General features: G+C 34.3%; 1 protein-coding gene and 1 long non-coding RNA gene across 3 annotated transcripts; both read left to right on the top strand.

The window, feature by feature from the left end:
* The first annotated feature begins 14,155 nt into the window (after positions 1-14,155).
* On the top strand, positions 14,156-14,759 carry LOC133780453 (uncharacterized). The gene is made up of 2 exons (XR_009869327.1): positions 14,156-14,232; positions 14,519-14,759. It is a non-coding gene; the product is annotated as an uncharacterized LOC133780453 (long non-coding RNA).
* A 612-nt stretch (positions 14,760-15,371) lies between these two features.
* LOC133780452 (ureide permease 3-like) lies at positions 15,372-17,355 on the top strand. 2 transcript variants are annotated; one of them, XM_062220190.1, is made up of 3 exons: positions 15,372-15,861; positions 16,932-17,036; positions 17,152-17,355. In XM_062220190.1, the coding sequence occupies exons 1-3, from the start codon at positions 15,855-15,857 to the stop codon at positions 17,337-17,339; spliced, it is 300 nt and encodes a 99-aa protein (XP_062076174.1). In that variant the 5' UTR covers positions 15,372-15,854; the 3' UTR covers positions 17,340-17,355. The 2 variants fall into 2 exon arrangements, with proteins under 2 accessions (XP_062076174.1, XP_062076173.1); XM_062220189.1 differs by lacking the exon at positions 15,372-15,861 and having other exon boundaries at positions 16,902-17,036.
* The last annotated feature ends 1,245 nt before the right edge of the window (positions 17,356-18,600 follow it).

The raw sequence follows: 18,600 nt of genomic DNA, 5'->3' as shown, positions 1-18,600 counted from the left end.
TTTAGTCAGACTTTTCTCACTTTGTTCCATTAACATCTCTTCAATACGCACATAGCCTCCTCTAGAGAGGTTGTGATTGTATTTATTCAATGCTCGATAATTTTGCATCTCTTCTCTCTTACTACGCCACTCGGGAGTTAAACTTGAGTTCACAAACTTTAACCATTCATCTGGAGTTATGACATTCTCAAATCCAAATGGAATAGTTGGCGGGAACTCATTTGAGAATTTTTTTCAAAGCATACATGTGTACCCTTGTGAGATTAGTCTTCCAAATTCGGAAGTACTTTCCCGCATCCATGAATATTTTTTTCTTTTGTTTGGGGTCCAAATCAAAAGTTTTCTGCAAGTTTGAAAGTAATAAGAATCATATTATCAAAACAATATATATTTTAAAAACATTAAATGAAATATAATTAATAAAATCACACCTTCATTGTATCCCATATCTTATTTTTATCATCATTCCAACTATTAGTGTTGATGGACATAGTGGCTCGAATAATAGCTCTAAGTCGTGATGAAATATTACTTCTAGTCTTACCAATTATTTGACCATACGCGTTGTATTCAACACGTGTAAGATGTCCTTCACTCCTTTTTTTTGGTGTTTTTAGACATCCATGTACGTCCTCACAATTTTTTGTTCTTGTTCCACTGGCTGAGAATGAGGGCGATGCTCCCCCTCATCAGAACTACCACCAAAAGGATCACCCTCCATCTGCGAAACATAAATATCATTATTATAACCATTTTGGACACTCATAATCATTAAAAAAAAGTTATGCAAACATTTGAATTAAAGATGAAACTAAAAATTTCACATATCATAAACATATCAAACCCATTAAATGGTACCTCAAGACCCATTATCATCAACCCATAATCCTTCACCGTTTTCACAGAAACAAATACAATCATCATCAACTTCATCATTATCTTCTATTGCGGTGAATGTGACAAGTTCTTCTTTGAGAGGTATATCATGTAAATCACCATCTTTAATGTTCCATTCTCTTGTTTACATTGGAAGAACAATTGACCATTGGTTGTCTGAAGGATCATTCAAATAAAATACTTGTTTGGCTTGTGAAGCTAATATAAATCGATCAGATTTGTGCCAAATTCGTTTTAGATTAACTAATGTGAAACCGAAATCTTTATATATTATGTCACTGTCACTTTTCACCCAATCACAAAAGAAAACAGGTACTCGAGTTGTGATATAATCTAACTCCAAAATTTCATTAACTACTCCATATAAAGTCATATCACATTCAACTGGATTTTTATCTTTTGCACTAGAGACTTGCACAGTTTTAGCAACAAGGCTAACACCACTGTTTTGTGTGTTTCTGTTGTTATCGCGCTCCCTAGTGTTAAATAGAGTACCGTTAATCATGTATGATGAAAACTTGATGACATTAACAGAAGGTCCTCGAGAAATCCACTTAACGATGTCTAAAACCTTGTTTGATGTGTTTTGTAATTCTGACACAACCTATTAACTCAACATACGAAAAATTAATTACTAAAAACAACCAACCATGTCATCTTGTAATTACCAATTAATGACAACTTTCCATAATCAACACAATTTACCTTTTGTTCTACCAAACTACTAAAAGTTCGATAATGTTCATCTTGTAACCATTTTGGGTTCCTTGACTTGGATGAAAATTTGGTCTTTATCAAATTAAAATGTTCCCTTCAATTATACATATGTTGTTAAACAATTGAACATACAAAATTATACAACCTAAACTTAATGTATTATATGAATATAACTCACTCGATATAAGGTTGAATTTCATTTATATTCTGCAACACAAGACGATGTGCTTCATCTAGTATATCTCAACTTACTGTGCATACAACGCTACCACGACGACTCTGAATCTTGACATTTTCAATATCATTTAACCCAATTTTCTGTACACCAGTCATGTATTCAGAAAAAAATTCAACTGCCTCTTCTGCAATATAGCATTCGACGATGCATCCTTCTGGTCAACTTCTATTCCTAACATACCCCTTAAGAATCTTCATATATCGCTCAAATGGATACATCCATCTTAAATAAGCGCGACCACAATATCTTAGTTCTCTAACCAAGTGAACTGTCAGATGGATCATTATATCAAAAAATGTTGGCGGGAAATATTTCTCCAACTCACACAATACCTCAACAATTTCACCTCTTAACTTAGGCAACTTAAGTGGATCAATCACCTTACAATACAATGACTTGAAAAACAAGCATAACCTTGTGATTACATCTCGAACTTTCCTAGGCAACACAGATCGAATGGCCACTAGTAGTAAATGTTGCATTAGAATATGACAATCATGAGATATCATACCAGTCAGAATACAACTTTTTATGTCTACCAATGACCTTATATTTGAGGAATATCCGTCTGGAACTTTTATATTAAACAAACATCTGCAAATTTCCATTCTTTCCTCTTTAGTAAGAGTGTAAGTAGAAGGAGGTAAATCTGTTCGTATCTTATCTGGTTTTGGAGTTAATTCATCCCTTATACCCATTGCAACCAAGTCTTGTCTAGCCCTAATTCCATCCTTAGTTTTCCCAAGAATATTCAACAAAGTGCCAATCAAACTATCACATACATTTTTCTCTATGTGCATAACATCTAAATTATGGCGTATAAGTAAGAAAGGCTAATATTCAAGTTCGAAGAAAACATATTTATTTTTATAACACCCTTTTGGCTCCTCCACAACCTTAGCCTTACGACTACGTTTCATCTTTGTAGGTGTACGAACTTTAGGCTTCCCTAACTTAAACACAATTTAGACATCTTCTCAAGTACTTGGATCCCATTCAATGGTTTAGGAGCCTCCTCAAACTCTTGTTTACCATTAAACGCCTTCTTCCAAGTCCGAAGTTTATGCGTATTAGGCAAGAACTTCCTGTAGAGTCCAAGAACTTCCTGTAGCTAGTTAGATAGTAGTATTATAGTATCTATAGTATTATCTTTATGACTGTGGATTTTTGGTTCAGACCAGGAATTATTTGGACACTCATAATAGTACTTATAGATTTTCTAAGTTTAACCTATAGTTTAAGAATATTAATGTTAACCTAAGGTTTGATTAATATGGCTGATATTAAGGATAATATTTATTATACTATAAGGTTTAGATAAGAACCAATAGGATTTTAAGCACATGTTATGAATGGGTGATTAAGGATTAAGTATTTTGAGGATTAAATTTAATAAGGGTAAAGTTTGAATGCTCTAAGGTCAGTCAGCAACTTTGAATACGTTTAAGGGCTTAGTCAAGGCTGTTTACTCCATTCAAACTTAGCTAAAAATGTGTAATTTCATGTTTAAATAATCAACGTGTGCCGATATATCGCAGCACGTAGATACGGAAAACACGAAACGATGCACGACTGCCTCGGGCATACTGGCCCAGGCGATATATTGCCTACAGGGGCGATATATCGTCTCCTTCAGCTTATTTTGAAAGCTTTTGAATTTGTTTTCCATTCAGCCATTCAACCTCTTGATAAGTCCAGCAACTTTTTGAACGAGTCTTCAGCCTTTGCTGAACGATTATTCAAATTATTTTCACCTAAAAAGCCATTATTTTTATTCAAGTTAAATCAAGATCCTTTCATTCCTAAACTCTATAAATAGGACCTAGTACCCAGCCATTATTCACCTTTTACTCTAAGTTTAGAGGCTACAAGTTGCTAGGTGAGTGTGAGAGTGTAAACACTTAGGTGGGAAAATCATAAGCTTGATCATCATAAGCTTATCAAACACTTGGGGAAGTAAGGTTTCATAGTATTTCGGTTCGAGGTTTAGATTGGTCTACAAGTCTTCAAGGTATTTCTACACCTTAGTTCATTGGTATTATGTTATTTTCTTTCTCCTAGTCTTCTACTCAGCCTCTAACCTTAATCTTTATTTTGGTTAGGAAATCTAAGAGCTTGCACATTAGTTTTTGGTAAGTATGTTTCTCAGGGTTTAGTCCTTCCATTCCTTTCATTTCCTTTTCTTCATTCGACTCACCCTTTCATAATGGTTATTAGGGGTGTTCCAAAGTCCCACCTCTGTCCTCTTATCCCGGTATTTTGGTATGGAAAATAGGATAGAAATTCATATGTTATATATTTTATATGTTATCTTATGTTTCTTATGTTATGATAAGTGTTATGATATGTATGTTTGTAGGCTTGGGCATATGACCCATATGACTAACAAGACCCCAAATAGATTATGGGCATATGACCTGCTTAGCTAGTAGGACCCCACTAATCTCATGGGCATATGAGTTGTTTAGTGTATGGGACCCCAAGTAATAATGGCCATTATAGTATGTGTATGATATAAGTGTAATGTATGTTATGTTATGTTTTTATGTTTCTTATGAAATTTATGTATATGAACTATGTGGTAGATTTTCCTTGCTGGGCATTAGGCTCATTCTTTTTTGTTTATATGTGCAGGAAAATAGCTATAGTGGCGGTAAGATTCGTGGATGCTTGGGGAATGTGTATCAGTGATGAATGGATTCAAGGAGTCGAGAGTTCGATTCTCGAGGATGTAGTATTCTTTTTATGGTTTTACATGTATTTTTCCGCACTTGCTATGTAACTCCATTTTATTTTAAATTAGGTTTTGTTTTTAAAACAATGGGATCCCATATCCTACTTGATATTTTATGTAAGAAACTCTTATTTTACAAGTTCCTAATAAAGTTATGGTATTTTCACAATGTAAGTTTTATTAAGGATTAGTATGTGTAGTTTCGTTAATGGTCCAAAAGTTTAGAGTAGTTGGGTCATTACACTTCCTATGTCCCATATAACATATTTTCCGAGAGTGTTTCAAGTATTCAGTTTATATTTTTTCTTCACAAACGGGGCAAGCTTTATATCCTTTCACACTAAACCCAGATAAATTTCCATAAGCAGGAAAGTCATTAATTGTCCATAATAAGACCGCTCTAAGATTAAATTCTTCCTGTCTATACGCATCATAAACCTTAACCCCTTCATCCCACAAAGTTTTCAAGTCAATTATAAGAGGAGCTAGATAGACGTCAATGTCATTACCAGGTTGTTTAGGTCCTGATATCAACAAGGTCAAAAGCGTAAACTTTCTCTTCATACACAACCATGGGGGTAGATTGTAAATAACAAGTATAACAGGCCAACAACTATACTTACTGCTAAGAGATGCATGTGGATTAAACCCATCAGTCGAAAGACCTAGACGAATATTATGAGATTCATTTCCAAAAGAAGGTCACTTCAAATCAACTCTCTTCCAAGCTAGGGTGTCCGCTGGATGTCTTAATTTACCATCCTTTATTATTTCATTAGCATGCCACAATACACTTTTAGCATGTTCGGTATTTCTAAACAATCAGATGAAACGAGGAATTGGTGGAAGGTACCACAAAACTTTGGCAGGTACTCTTTCCTTGACATCGTCACCATTTCTTTTCTTTTACCATCGTGACTCACCACAAGTAGGACACGATTTTGCGTCTGCAATGCTATTTCGATATAATATGCAATCATTAGGACATGCCTAATTTTTTCGCACTGCATGCCTAATGAGTCTGTTCCTATATAATATGCAATCATTAGGACATGCATCCTTTATTATATATTGCTAGATATTTAGTGATATTTTACATTTTTTGAACAAAACCTTAAGAACAAATTGACCCCGTTCCTATATTCTGCAGATAACCTATTCGCTGACATCCACTGTTTATCCATATATTCTCCTATGATTATGAAAAAGAAAAGAAACGACACTAAATAAGCACGTGATAAAGTCGGATGTCTATATAAAACTAATAGTTTATTATCCTAGATAAAATCGTGCAGCATTTCCCCTATAATAGTGACCTAACCATCTGCATGTGAATAGCAAAATAAACAATTCAAACAACATACAATAAGTTTCTTCCTTATAGGATGTCTATATAAAACTAATTGTTTATTATCCTAGTTAAAATCAGGCATCATTTCCCCTATAATAGTGACCTAACCATCTGCATCCGAATAGCAAAACAAACAATTCAAATAACATACAATAAGTTTCTTCCTTATAGCTCCGCATCACACAACCAAATTTCTCAGAACCTACTTCACTAAAACACACAAGTTCCCAACATTCCGTTATCACCACAGCACACAATTTTAATCTCATAACCTACTTCACTATGGATGAATATTTAAGATATTCAAACTCCTATAATATTTGTTTAATAATATTAAAAGTAGAAGTAAGAGAATATATATGTACCTCTTGCAATTAATAATCCAAAAGCTAGCAAAATTACTTCACATAGTAATCGAATTCGCTATTAAATCCACAAACCAATAAAATTAAATTAATAAATAATAAATAAAATATCACTAAATATCCAGCAATATATAACTTATTATTGTAATTTTAAAAACTTAATTACCTCAAATGTGTTACTGATATAGAAATTTTGATGCAAAATACTCTCTAAAATCTCACCAACAAAATCACAACCTACGAAATTAAATTAATTAATATGTTAAACATTATTAAACAAATAAAAAAAACTCCAATGAGCCACTAATTATAACTGTGAAAACAGGAATCCTTCCCTTGTGAATTCCATTAAAGTGAACCTCTACATTATGAGGCACCTCAAAGATTATGAGACACATGCTAGTGGGACGAAGAGGCATGGGCCTTACTTGGCATCAGAGGCGTTAGGCTAGGAAAATCACCATCGCTATGTGAGGGTCGTTGGCAAGCAACCCAAGCGCACGCCACCCTCGCTATGCGAGGGTCCTCGGATGGCTTCCCATACGCACGCGTGCACCATGTCCACGCAAGGCGTCGTGCCTCGCCCCCGTATGATCATGGATGCAGCCTCGCTACGCGAGGGGGAAACCTTGCCTCGCCCCTATGAACACGCCTGCAGCCTCGCTATGCGAGGGTGCAACCTTGCCTCGCCCCTGTATGATCACACATGCAGCCTCGCTATGCGGGAGAGCAACCTTGCCTTGCCCTCGTGTGATCACGCATGCAGCCTCGCTATGCGAGGGTGCAACCTTGCCTCGCCCCGTCACTCCACCAAAGCAGCCTCTCTATGTCCTTCGTGTTTCGCATACGTAGACCATTGCATTTGAAACAAGGGTCTCCAATGGTCGACTCGCTATGTCAGACCCTCAAAGGATCCCTAGCATCTCATTATGCGAGGCCTTCACTAGGCCTCCCACATGCACCTTCTCTCGCCTCAAACACTCCGTGCCTCGCTGAAGCGGCCTTAGTCCATTCTAGGAGTAGGTGCCACCAGTGAGGCACCCTCAAGCCTTGTCTTCTCACGACATGTAAAGTGTGGAGCCTCCTCAATATGCGTACGAGGAACACTTGGAAATACTAAGTAGAAGTGCCATGTGATCATAGGGTGCCAAACGTGAATTGATGGGGACAACTGGGTACCAGATATGCGTACTGATATGGGATGTACGACCATGACGAGGATAGGGGCATGGCCCTGCCATCCGTGTCTGACAAGTAGTGGCAGTACGAATTTGTACGGAGAGTGGAGGCACTACTTGGTTACCCCCGGCCATATGACAGTGCCGACAGTACGATGTCTGCACCACTACTCTAGTAATGTCAGGGTAGACACCACTATGTCCCAAGCCACTACCCTGACCATGCACCTGCGTACGACCTGATTCCTTGGGACCTACTTGTATCTGGGGACCAATAGAGCCCACCTGTAAATAGGATCCGACCCCTCAAGCTAAGGGGTGGAAAATTCTTTGTATGAAAAACAATTAAGAAATAAATGGTCTTGGCTCAATTGTTGTTTTGTAATTTCTTTCAAGTTCTTTCCAAGTTACTTTCAACTATCCTTCACAATATAATTTGAGTTTTCTAACCTTGTATCGTTGACAAGTTCCTACCGTCAATAGTTTGGCGCCGTCTTTGGGAAGGATAAGTGTCAAGCCACTGTTCTTCCATTAGTTCCGGCAGGAAGAAATGCCAAGACGTTCTAAACGACTGAGAGAGCCATGAGAGGTGGAGGTCCACCTTGATGGAGATCAGATGAAGGCCTCCATGAAGAACCTTCCTCTGCCCAGAGATATGGAGGCCCCAAAGGAACCCGAGGTTCACGAAGTAGAGGCTTCATCCCCGGCCTCCCTCCAGATAAGAATCATCCAAGGTCAACAGCTGGCCCTGCAAAAGATGCCGATGAGTTCCCGCCCCAAGGCTGCCACAGGTGCCAAACTCCGGCCGGCAGGATCCGGGCCCATCAGTGCGCAGACCTGACAAGCATCCCCGGGTCCATTCTGTGAGCTCGAGTTCAAGGTCTCGATTCTATGAAGAGGAGATACATGAACTGCATCGCAAGAACCAAAGGCTTGAAACCACCTTAGAGAACATGAAAGAGGTGTTGAATGGCCTGTTGCAAGGGAAGTCAAACATATCTCTCCCTAAGCGAAAGGAGAGAGGCCAAGAAGGCGCAGAGACCACCGTCCCAGTAGACGATGGGAGGACTCGACTCTCCACCAGTAATACCCCCCGGGTGAAGCAGCACGAACGTCCCGGACCACCGAAGCAGCCTCTGAGGCCAGAGCAGAAGAACAACACTGGCCCTCATAATGACGTCGAAGTCACCTCAAGGAGGACACCCTCAGATCTACGGGAGGAACTCAACAAGAAAAGGGTGGATAAAAGGACTACACCTCCTATAGCGCCCCGGGAAGGCAAACACTACAACAAAAACCCATTTCCATAACACAAAAATTTAACACTTTTAAAAAAGTATTATAATATATATAAGTGTATATGTATATAGGTGGGACTTAATTGCAAATTGGCGCCTAATTTTCCCTAGCCCCCCAAAATTTTTCACACGGTCCAATTGAACAAAAAAAAAAAGAAAAAAACCCACCAGTCGGTCCCCGATTCCCCTCTCTCTCTCTCTCTTGTTTCTCAGTGTTTACCCCCTCTCTCTCTCCCATTTTCTTCTTCGGCTAAGCACAGTACGTCTCCGAACTCAATCCTACTTCAGTCTCCTCCATCCCGATTCCTCTAATACTATTTTCTTTGATTCTTTATCTCTCTCCTACATCGGGGATTATCTATTCTCCTCTCTCCCTCTTGCTTTGTGTCCACCCCTTCTTCACCCTCTCTTCAACGAACAAGCGGCGGAGCCTAGAGGAGGCAGAGGCGAGGTCACACGACGACGATGTGTGTGTCTTCATCACCTCGATGCATGGTGGAAGCAAGATCTGGTATGTTTCCTCTTGGATTTTTATTTTTTTTTCTTATTTGTTGTTGTTGTTGATTGGTTCATGGTAGTCCCTGGCTTCCCACCTCACCGTTCTCCCTCTTTCTCACAGGTTAATTAACTATATATATAAATCTGATGTTTTCTTATTCGTGGAGTTTTGATAATATGGAGGTCAGAGAGACCTTTATTTTTTCTGTATATTAGCAGTTTACAATTCAAAATCATATATATATATAAATATGTATATATATATGTATAGTGGAACTAGTAAAGTTATGATTCTGTGACTTTTGTTTTGATTTTTTTACTTTGTTTTGTTTACTGGCATTATTTTGTAGTTGGAACTTGGGTAAGAAAATCTGAAAATGAAAATGGTTTTCTTTTATGAATGTGATTATAGGGTTTCTAACAGATTGGAAGTCATTCACTTTGTGGAGATTTTAAAAAGTTGATGTGCATAAGTTTGGTAACACTCTAACTTGCAATTTGATTCTTGGTATATATGTTATATCACTTTGTCGAACCACTGCTAAATTTTGAAGTATTGTATTGACTATTGTAGAGTTATTTTGTTGAAAATTTATGTATTTTTGTGACTATGATGCCCAATTAGTTGTTGTGTTGCATTTGAGTTGTGTAAGGTTTATTCTGCCATATATAGCTTGTATTTCCCTAAGATATTGCAAAAGTTCAACTTAAAAGCTCTGATAGTTATGATTTCATTTTTGTTGTTTCAAATATGTGATCATACTTTTCTATAGGGATTTGATTTTGGAGCTCAAAATGTAGAGGGCTTCTATAATCACAATCAGCACAGCTACTACAGAGTTTTAAATAATCACAATCTTTTATCTTGAATGATGTTTATCATATTGTTTTGAATATGTATATATATATATAATTGTTGTTTTGACCTTGAGGAAAATCTGCAAGATGTGGTGAGCATTTACATCGTTTTCTGTTCTTTTTTCATACATTTTTTTTTGTTGACTTCTCATGTTGTTGGAATCTTCTGGAGTATACACCAAACCAATTAGCCTTGTCTATAAGACAAAAGATTTATGTCTAGTGAGGCTATAGTGAGAAGAAGACAAAACAAAATGAGAAGTTGAGTAGGGAAGAGCTGGCACATGGCCATGAGTTCTTGGTAACATGGGAATATATATAATATTTTCTTGGGGTTGCTTCTAAGTGCTAATAAAATATATAGGAAGATTAGCATTTCAAATTTTTGTTTTTTAATGCATTCTTTGATTAGTTTGCTTTGGCAGTATCATCAATGTGTCTTCTTGTAATTCATATATATATTGAAATGGATTCCTCTGTCTATGCTTTCACCTATTAGGGCAATAAGAAAGAATGTGAAAAGAAAGAGGTTGGTTAAAGATTGCTGAAGATAGAAACTAGTACACAATGTTTGTGTTACTGTTCAGATTGTAGTATATTATCTTCTTATGTTTAAATATTGCACAATACGAAGATGTTGACTAGTTTGGATAGTAGTGTTGCTAATTTTGAGTTAGTGTTAAGAGATCAAATGGGCTATGGATAAAGGTGGAGTAATTGATGTCCAATTTTCCCCTCGTCAAACCAATATGGTGGCTCATTGCATTGTTAAGAATGTTTTAGATGTTAAAGCTTCTAATTTTTGGAATATAGGATTTTCTCTAGTTACCTCTGCTTCCATTATATAGTGCAGAGTTGGCCTTCCCTTAATTAGTTTTCTTGTAATGTCTTTCCCCTCAAAAAAAAAAAAATGCACTGTATTTTTGTTTCATTTATCTTGTGTCAATTATTTGCTTATTCGAATTAATTGGGAACTTGTTTTGTTTCATTGATTTTTACTTGAAAATTGCTATGCAGATTTAGAGTATGAAGAATGATAAGAATGTTCATCATTAATATTCAAGACAAGTACATTCTAAAGTAATATATGCATATGCTTAGAGCTGCATAACCTTAACGATTTTTGTGTGTGTCCAATTATGAAGTATGAAGAATGATAAGTATGTTCATGTGCCATAGTATTGCATGTTTAGTTATAGGCACAAGTATTTTCTAAAGCTTGAATATCATACTCTTTTGTTCTTCTATATAGTAAGTTTGGCTTAGCTTCAGTTGATGATCTTTAATGTAAATTTGAGCTGAGTTATTTCTTTAAGGTTTTTTCTTTTTCATTTGTGATTTTTGGTAACCATACTCATTTTTTTGGCGTGGTAATTAGCTCTCCCTCTCTCAACTATTCTTCAATGTTGTTCTTCTCATGATTTATTTCTATTAATTTATTTATTTTGTGGTTTTGAATGCAATGTTGCGTGTCTGGGTTTTCATGTTTATGGGTTTTACTTTGTATTTTGGGTTTCGGCATCTTCAATTTTTTTAAGGGCTGATTATCTTAGGGGTTGATTGGTAGTGTATAGTCGCTCACAATTTCTTTTTCTCTCTCTCACTCTCACGGATTCAGGTGCCTCTTATTCCCCATTCTCTTTAAGTATTTTATAGTTTTATATATAGAATAATTAGAATGTAAAATTTTACATTTTGCATGTAAGAATTGTTGTATTTTGTTCATTTGGTCTATTGAAATCATATATAATCATTTTCAAACTCTACAGTGAATCAATAATGATTTGTTATGTGAAATTATGAAATTGAATATGCTTTTGATGTTTCTTTGGAAATCCTGTTTAGGGTCCAATCTTTGGTAATATGATATTATTTTTGTAGTTGGCATATGTAATGTTTGATAAAATTACTGTGTGAATAATTGGTATGTAATTTGAATAATTGCTTGATAGTTTGGTTGTGATACATGGACGAAGACACTTGGTAAAGATTATATATGAAACTCATTTATCTACTTTATAGTTATCAATATGATTTATAATTACCTATGGATATGCTTTATGGGTCATTAGAGAGTTGTGTTATGTACTATTGATGATCATTTTTTATTTTTTATTTGTCTGACTAATAACCCATGTTTGTGAATTATTCAATTTATCTCAGTTGCTGATTTTGATCACAACTTTCTATATTTCTCACTACTGGAAGCATGTTCTATTTTGGATATACAATGTCTTTTCTATAATTGTTATTGCAATATCCAATGCTAAGATAGTTATAGCACCAGAAAGTATATGAATTAATGCTAGATCAACAATGCACCAAGAGCAGTGCCGAAAAATTGTATTATGTTTGTGTTTGTGTTTTTTTTTTTGTGTGGTAGTGTACACTGTTTAGGATCATATCAAATTACTTGTTGCTTTTTTTGTATTATTATTTATTATTGATGTATAAATGCAACTAAAGTTAAAGAATAGTTATTAGTTGTATGAAGTTGTTTTTTTTTTTTTGGAGTAATTTCTTGTTAGGAAAACAGATATGTGCAGGGTATCTACCTTTTGTTCATGTGTGCAGAAAATTATTTTCTTGTAAGAAGATTGAGGTTATACCTAGGCCTGTATCGTTTTTAACACTCCCTGCTTTTGAATAGTCTTGTCTTGGGGGATTCTAATTGGTGCAATGTGACTTGTAAAGCATATAGTGTCTAATTTCTTAACATGCAAAGAGGGATACAGTTTGTGAAGCTACCTATGCCAGAGCAACTGGTTCAATTAATTTATACAACAACGAGATTACAAAATTAACACACACGCACACAACACACACACATATATTGAATTGCTCTGTTTCTCGTTCATAGAAATAGGCTTGAGTGATTTTATTTTAGGATATACACACACGCACACAACACACACACGTACATTTTTTTAGATATACATGTGTTTATATATATATATGATACATATGTGTTATTCTAGTTTTAGGATATCATATATTTGAATGGTTCTGAGATAATTTTCTTGTTAGTTTTAAACACATCTTGTCTCTTATTTTGCTAACTAATTTGAAGTACATAGGCTATATGAGCTACTGGGTTTAGTGAATCAATTATCATACATCCTGATGGTTAAGAGCTGTAGAAAATGAAATTTGTTCTAATGTTGAATATTGGGTTTAATGAATTACTTGGCTTAAAGCTGAAGTGCACACAAAGGAATGAGTGTGTGTTTGTATGTTTTCTCACTGTATATTTGTATTTTTTTCATTTGATATATAAATCAATCTTAAAATAGTAATCAAATTTAATATTTTAATTGGAATGTGAGTGTGGTTTGTTAATGGTTGATATCTTGGTGATATAAGAGGAATTATGGATTCATTATTGCCAATAAAGCTATCTCGTACCTATAAATCAATAAGTATATATAAGACATGATTAAAGCAATACAAAAGTTCTCTATTAATGTTGTGCACAAATAAAGCAATATCTCTTATTCACATTGACCATTGTCTGCTGTAACTCTATATTTGGCTGTAATCTTTATCATCTATAATGGATTTGCTCGAGCTGATGAACTAGACGTAGAGTAACATCAGTTAAGTTGAGGCAATCAATTAGTTAAGTTGAGGCAACCCATTACAGTGTATGTTTTCTTGAATGAGTAACAAGCTTAATGTACTAAACAATATTTGTGACTTAGTCTTGAGGAAGGATCTTATGGCAATGTAAGTAACATCTCATTCAATGGAAGTCTTAAAGGCAGTGCTAATATAACAATAAAACTTTTTCTATAAACCCTGCTAATTTAAAATTGTATTTGTCCTCTGTTTTTGCTAGTCTACTTAGTTTTGTTTCCTCAACCGAAATATATGAGTTTTTTTGGGTTACTGAGTTGCTTTGCAGCAAAAAATATTTGTTTTGTTTCCTCTCTCTCTATATATTCTATATATGTATAAATCTGTTGTTGTAAATTTTTATTGTGATATTAGATGAGGCTTGAGGATGCTGAGAGGAGCTTATACTAGATCAAGCTGCAGCTAGTTTTGGGCTTTAGTCGAAATTTTCTGCAGGTTCTACTTCTATAGTTCTCTGAGATGGTACCACTTGATCTTATTGTTGCTGATTTCTTTCTTAGTTCTTGTAATCGCTATAACATTTCAAATGCTTTGGTTCTTAATGTATGAATTATATAATGTTTTAGAAGCAACATAAATTTTGTTTTATGGTTATACTTTATATGTACCGAGGTCTAGAAATTTTGATTCATGAATATGGTTCATATTAACATACTACCATGTGTTTTTTTTTTTTATGAAACACTGCTCTAGTTAATACAACTATTAGATTTAATATCTTACTAGAATTTTTCATCCATCTACACAGGTTTCATGACAGGGTTGCAAGCAAAATGATTCCTGATAAATGTGGAATGATGTTTACTAGCATCATAAACACATAAATCTAAGGAGGTCATTCATGTTTTTGCTACTGAGCAAACCAAGAATGAAGAATTAACTAATTATTAGCCATTTCTTCAATAGTAGGGTGCAACTTTTTATGTAAACATTTTTTGATGCATAATAAAGTGCTACTGGATAATCTAGAGTTGGACCTTTCAAAACAATGTATCCATTTATTCTTGGTGTTGTGAAAGGGGAGGCAGTTGTGAGCAATAGACATAGAGTTGATTTGTTCATAGAAGAATTATCCAGAGACTTTTTGGATTCCAGGTACCATTTTTCTTAAAACTTGGGTATCTCTTGCTTTTCCATTGCATGGTCTGGTTAGTTTTCAAATTTTCTAGTTTTGCCTCAACAAAATACAATATGGGGTATTTCTATTTGGTTCTCAGGAAAGTTTTTATTTTTAATTCTTTCTAATACTAAACTCTAGTGTTGTAATATTTGGTTTTGTTTAGGAGAAGAAGGAAAATTATGAATTTATTGAGAATTTGAGCTTAAATGAAAATAGAGAATAAGAAGATGAAGAAGTAGAGGAGCTTAATAATAATAATAATAATAATTTATTTTCTGGTAGTTACTGGTTTTTCCATTGTTTATTGTTCAATATATGCAGTTAAAAGGTATAATAAGCTTAGTTTTGAAAATTGTCTCAATAATTTTTTTAGGAAGGAGCATAATAATTTATCTACAAAATTATTATGCTAATGTAGTGTCCTCGTGCATTTTTAGAGAAAGGGTAACCAAAAGGTAGAGCAGCCCCTAAAGGTATGCTACTTCTAATTAGAAGGTGCATATTCTTCAACTTTGCTTAGTTTTGCTGATTTTAAGGTGCTAGAAGTTTTGGCTTAACCTATTTTTCTGTTTCTGCTCAATCCATGGTATTCTTTTTTTTTCTTTTTCAATACTTTATGACTTATTGTTCTCTTTCTACATATGAGTTCTCCAAAATTTATGAGCTTCATACCATGGTATTCTTTTTTGGGGATTGTTTAGATCTTAGGACATGGGTTTTTTATTTTTTATTTTCATGGAGCTTGGTTGTTTAACAATGGAGGTTAGGCTCACTTGGCCTAGTCCAAGGACCTTATGGGTGTTTATCATTTACTTTATTTCTTATATCAAATATGCTAATTTTTTTATACACACTGGTTTTTTTTTTATAGAGTCATTGGGTTCTGCAACAATACCTGCTAGAAACTCTCCATCCACTACCATTGCAAGAAGATCTCCATCCTAAATGAGACAGTGGGAAATTTATGCAAGGTTATACCGTATAATTTTGTAATTATATGGACTGTAGTAGTATGGAGTAATATGAATTAGTTTAAAAAATCTTTCTATGTTTTATTTTTGTTGTTTGTATGCTTATGTATGATCTCATGATTTGGGTAAGTTTCTTGATTTCACTTGAATAATTTTCCTTATACACATGATAGTTTGTGGAATAAGTCTTTTTTTTTCTTTGTTTACAATTAAATGATTAACTAAGCATTCAAATCTTTTTGTCTGTGTGTTAATCCTCAATATAGTGTCAAGTGTTTGTGACTGTGTTCCTTTGAATTCTTTGCTCCACATTGACTTGTGGGTGTGCTTTTCTTATATTCTTCTTGTGACTGTGTTATAAATGGGAATATAATTTGATCATGATTATTACCTGTATCTTAGTTGGACACTTTGATTATGATTTTGATCATGAATTAAAAGATTAAGATGCTTATGTTCAGCAAAATACTTCCAAGAAATATGATTAGTACAAGTACATAATGAAAAAAGTTGGTAGCATTTGAGGGATTAAACTATAGCAATGAAAGAAAAAAAAAAGGGGATAATATAGCCTCATCAGTCATCAACCTTCTGCAGGAACACAACATAATGAAAATTTCATCTGTTTGCCATAAAAATATTGCTAGGCAATTTTATTGTGACAGTCTTGTCTCCATGAAGTTTAATAAAAAGGTCCAATTATTATGAGACATGACTAGAATCCAATTTTTTTTTTGTTTTTCCTCTTCTTTTTTTTATATAATTCTTTTGGCTACTCCTTCTCATGATTAATTCAGTATTGATTATATTTTTTAGCTCATTACAAGTGTTGAATCACAAATATTCAACAATTGCATATATTTAGATAAAGTTTAGTTCATTCATTCTCTATTCTCTTTGATGAATGTGGTGCTATTTGGAGAGACCAGTGATAAGGAGCACAACATAATGAAAATTTCATCTGTTTGCCATAATGGAGTTGTATTGTATTGTATGTATTTGGTTTCGATTCATGTTAGGGTGATTGGTGCAGGATGATAATTGGCCTTCTGTGATGTTTGCAATGGCAGGAGGGGTGGTACTTAGCCTTGGAAATCTCTCAACTCAGTATGCTTGGGCTTTTGTTGGCTTATTAGTCATAGAAGTGATCACTGCAAGCATAACAGTTGTTATAGGTCCTTTCTTTCATTCTCTCTCTCTCTCTGACCATTTCTAAATGTTGATGTTTGTCTGTGTTGCTCTTATAGATACTGAATTTTTTGCATCTGTTGCGATCTTTAATGGTGACAGGAACAACCTCGAATTACTTTTTAGACAATAGAATTAATAGAGTCGAGATCCTTTTCCATAGCGTTGGCTGCTTCTTTGTTGCAGTTTGCCTTGCTTCTACTGTCCACTCATCTAATGCAGCTGATAATAAAGAAAAGCTTGAAGGTTTTTCATCTAAAGAGGGGTATGTTTCATTCATTAAATGTTAAGGTTATCAAAGAATTATCTTGTTTTTATTCATTTTTAAAAATAAAATCATCAAGCTTGTTGAGTGATGTAATTTTTACTTAATTGTTTCGTTTGATGGTGCACTTAAGGATAATGAGAATGAGCAGAAACTAGCTGTACCATTATAGATGGCACTGTAAAAGATAATAATTTTTAGTATGGAAAATCAATTAAAATTCTCACATTTAGATGAAAAGTGATAATCTTGTGTTGCAAAAATACTACACAACAATATTTGGACGTTCATCACCTGACATTCAAATCCAAACATCTCAGATTCTCTATCACATTTAATAATTATAACTCTTGCTACATGTGTTTGGGAAAAGCACTCTCATTGGACTGTCCATATGTTTCTTTGCTGGTGTTTGCTTTTCTCTTTTCTCACCAGCATTCAACTTGGCAACAAATGATCAATGGCATACATTGAAAGATGGGGTTCCTCACTTGGTTGTTTACACTGCATTCTTTTACTTCTCAGTATCTTGTTTTGTCCTTGCTATAATCCTCACATCACATTCCTTTACTACCCTGTGTTGGACTTACTGAAATCATCATTCAAGGCTTATATGTTGAATATTTAAGACTACTTGAATACTTTAAGAACATTTTGTTGTTGATGACAGTGTTGAATGTTTTAATCTAATTTGTGGATTGTTAATATAATGTTGAATGTTTTTACTATTTGTTATTTGAAAATAAAGTTCATTTGATGATGCTAGTACATATTAGAAAGCTAATTTTAATTATATAAAAAAATTAAAATATAATAGAATAAATTAGTGTTATATAAATGAATATATAATGAGAATTTAAACTTATCTAAATATTAAAATAATACGAAAAATGTGTTATAATATCAATTACAATAACACTTTTTATAAGTAAAGAATTTTGTTATGCAAACTTCATTATATAACACAAATAATGTGTTATACTAAAGTGTAGTATAACACAAATTTATAAGTATTGAAATGTGTTATATAATCAACTATAAATAATATAATTAAACACTTATCTATTTATTAAAATAACACAGAAAGTGTGTTATCGTTGACAGTATAATAACACATCTGTATAACAATGATAAAGTGTTATGTAAAGTACCCTGACCTACGATAACATAGTCGGTCTTAACACATCAAAAAGTGTTATGGTATGTTTTGATAACACATTTTTGGTGTTATTAAAAGCATTTTTTCTTGTAGTGAAAGGAAAGGGAGATGTAAGCCCGTCCACGTT

This window comes from Humulus lupulus, chromosome 5, assembly GCF_963169125.1.
Source record: "Humulus lupulus chromosome 5, drHumLupu1.1, whole genome shotgun sequence".
In the NCBI taxonomy this organism is placed as follows: Eukaryota; Viridiplantae; Streptophyta; class Magnoliopsida; order Rosales; family Cannabaceae; genus Humulus; species Humulus lupulus.
Note: the sequence above shows the minus strand (reverse complement) of the source record. Positions and strands in the feature narration are given on the sequence as shown.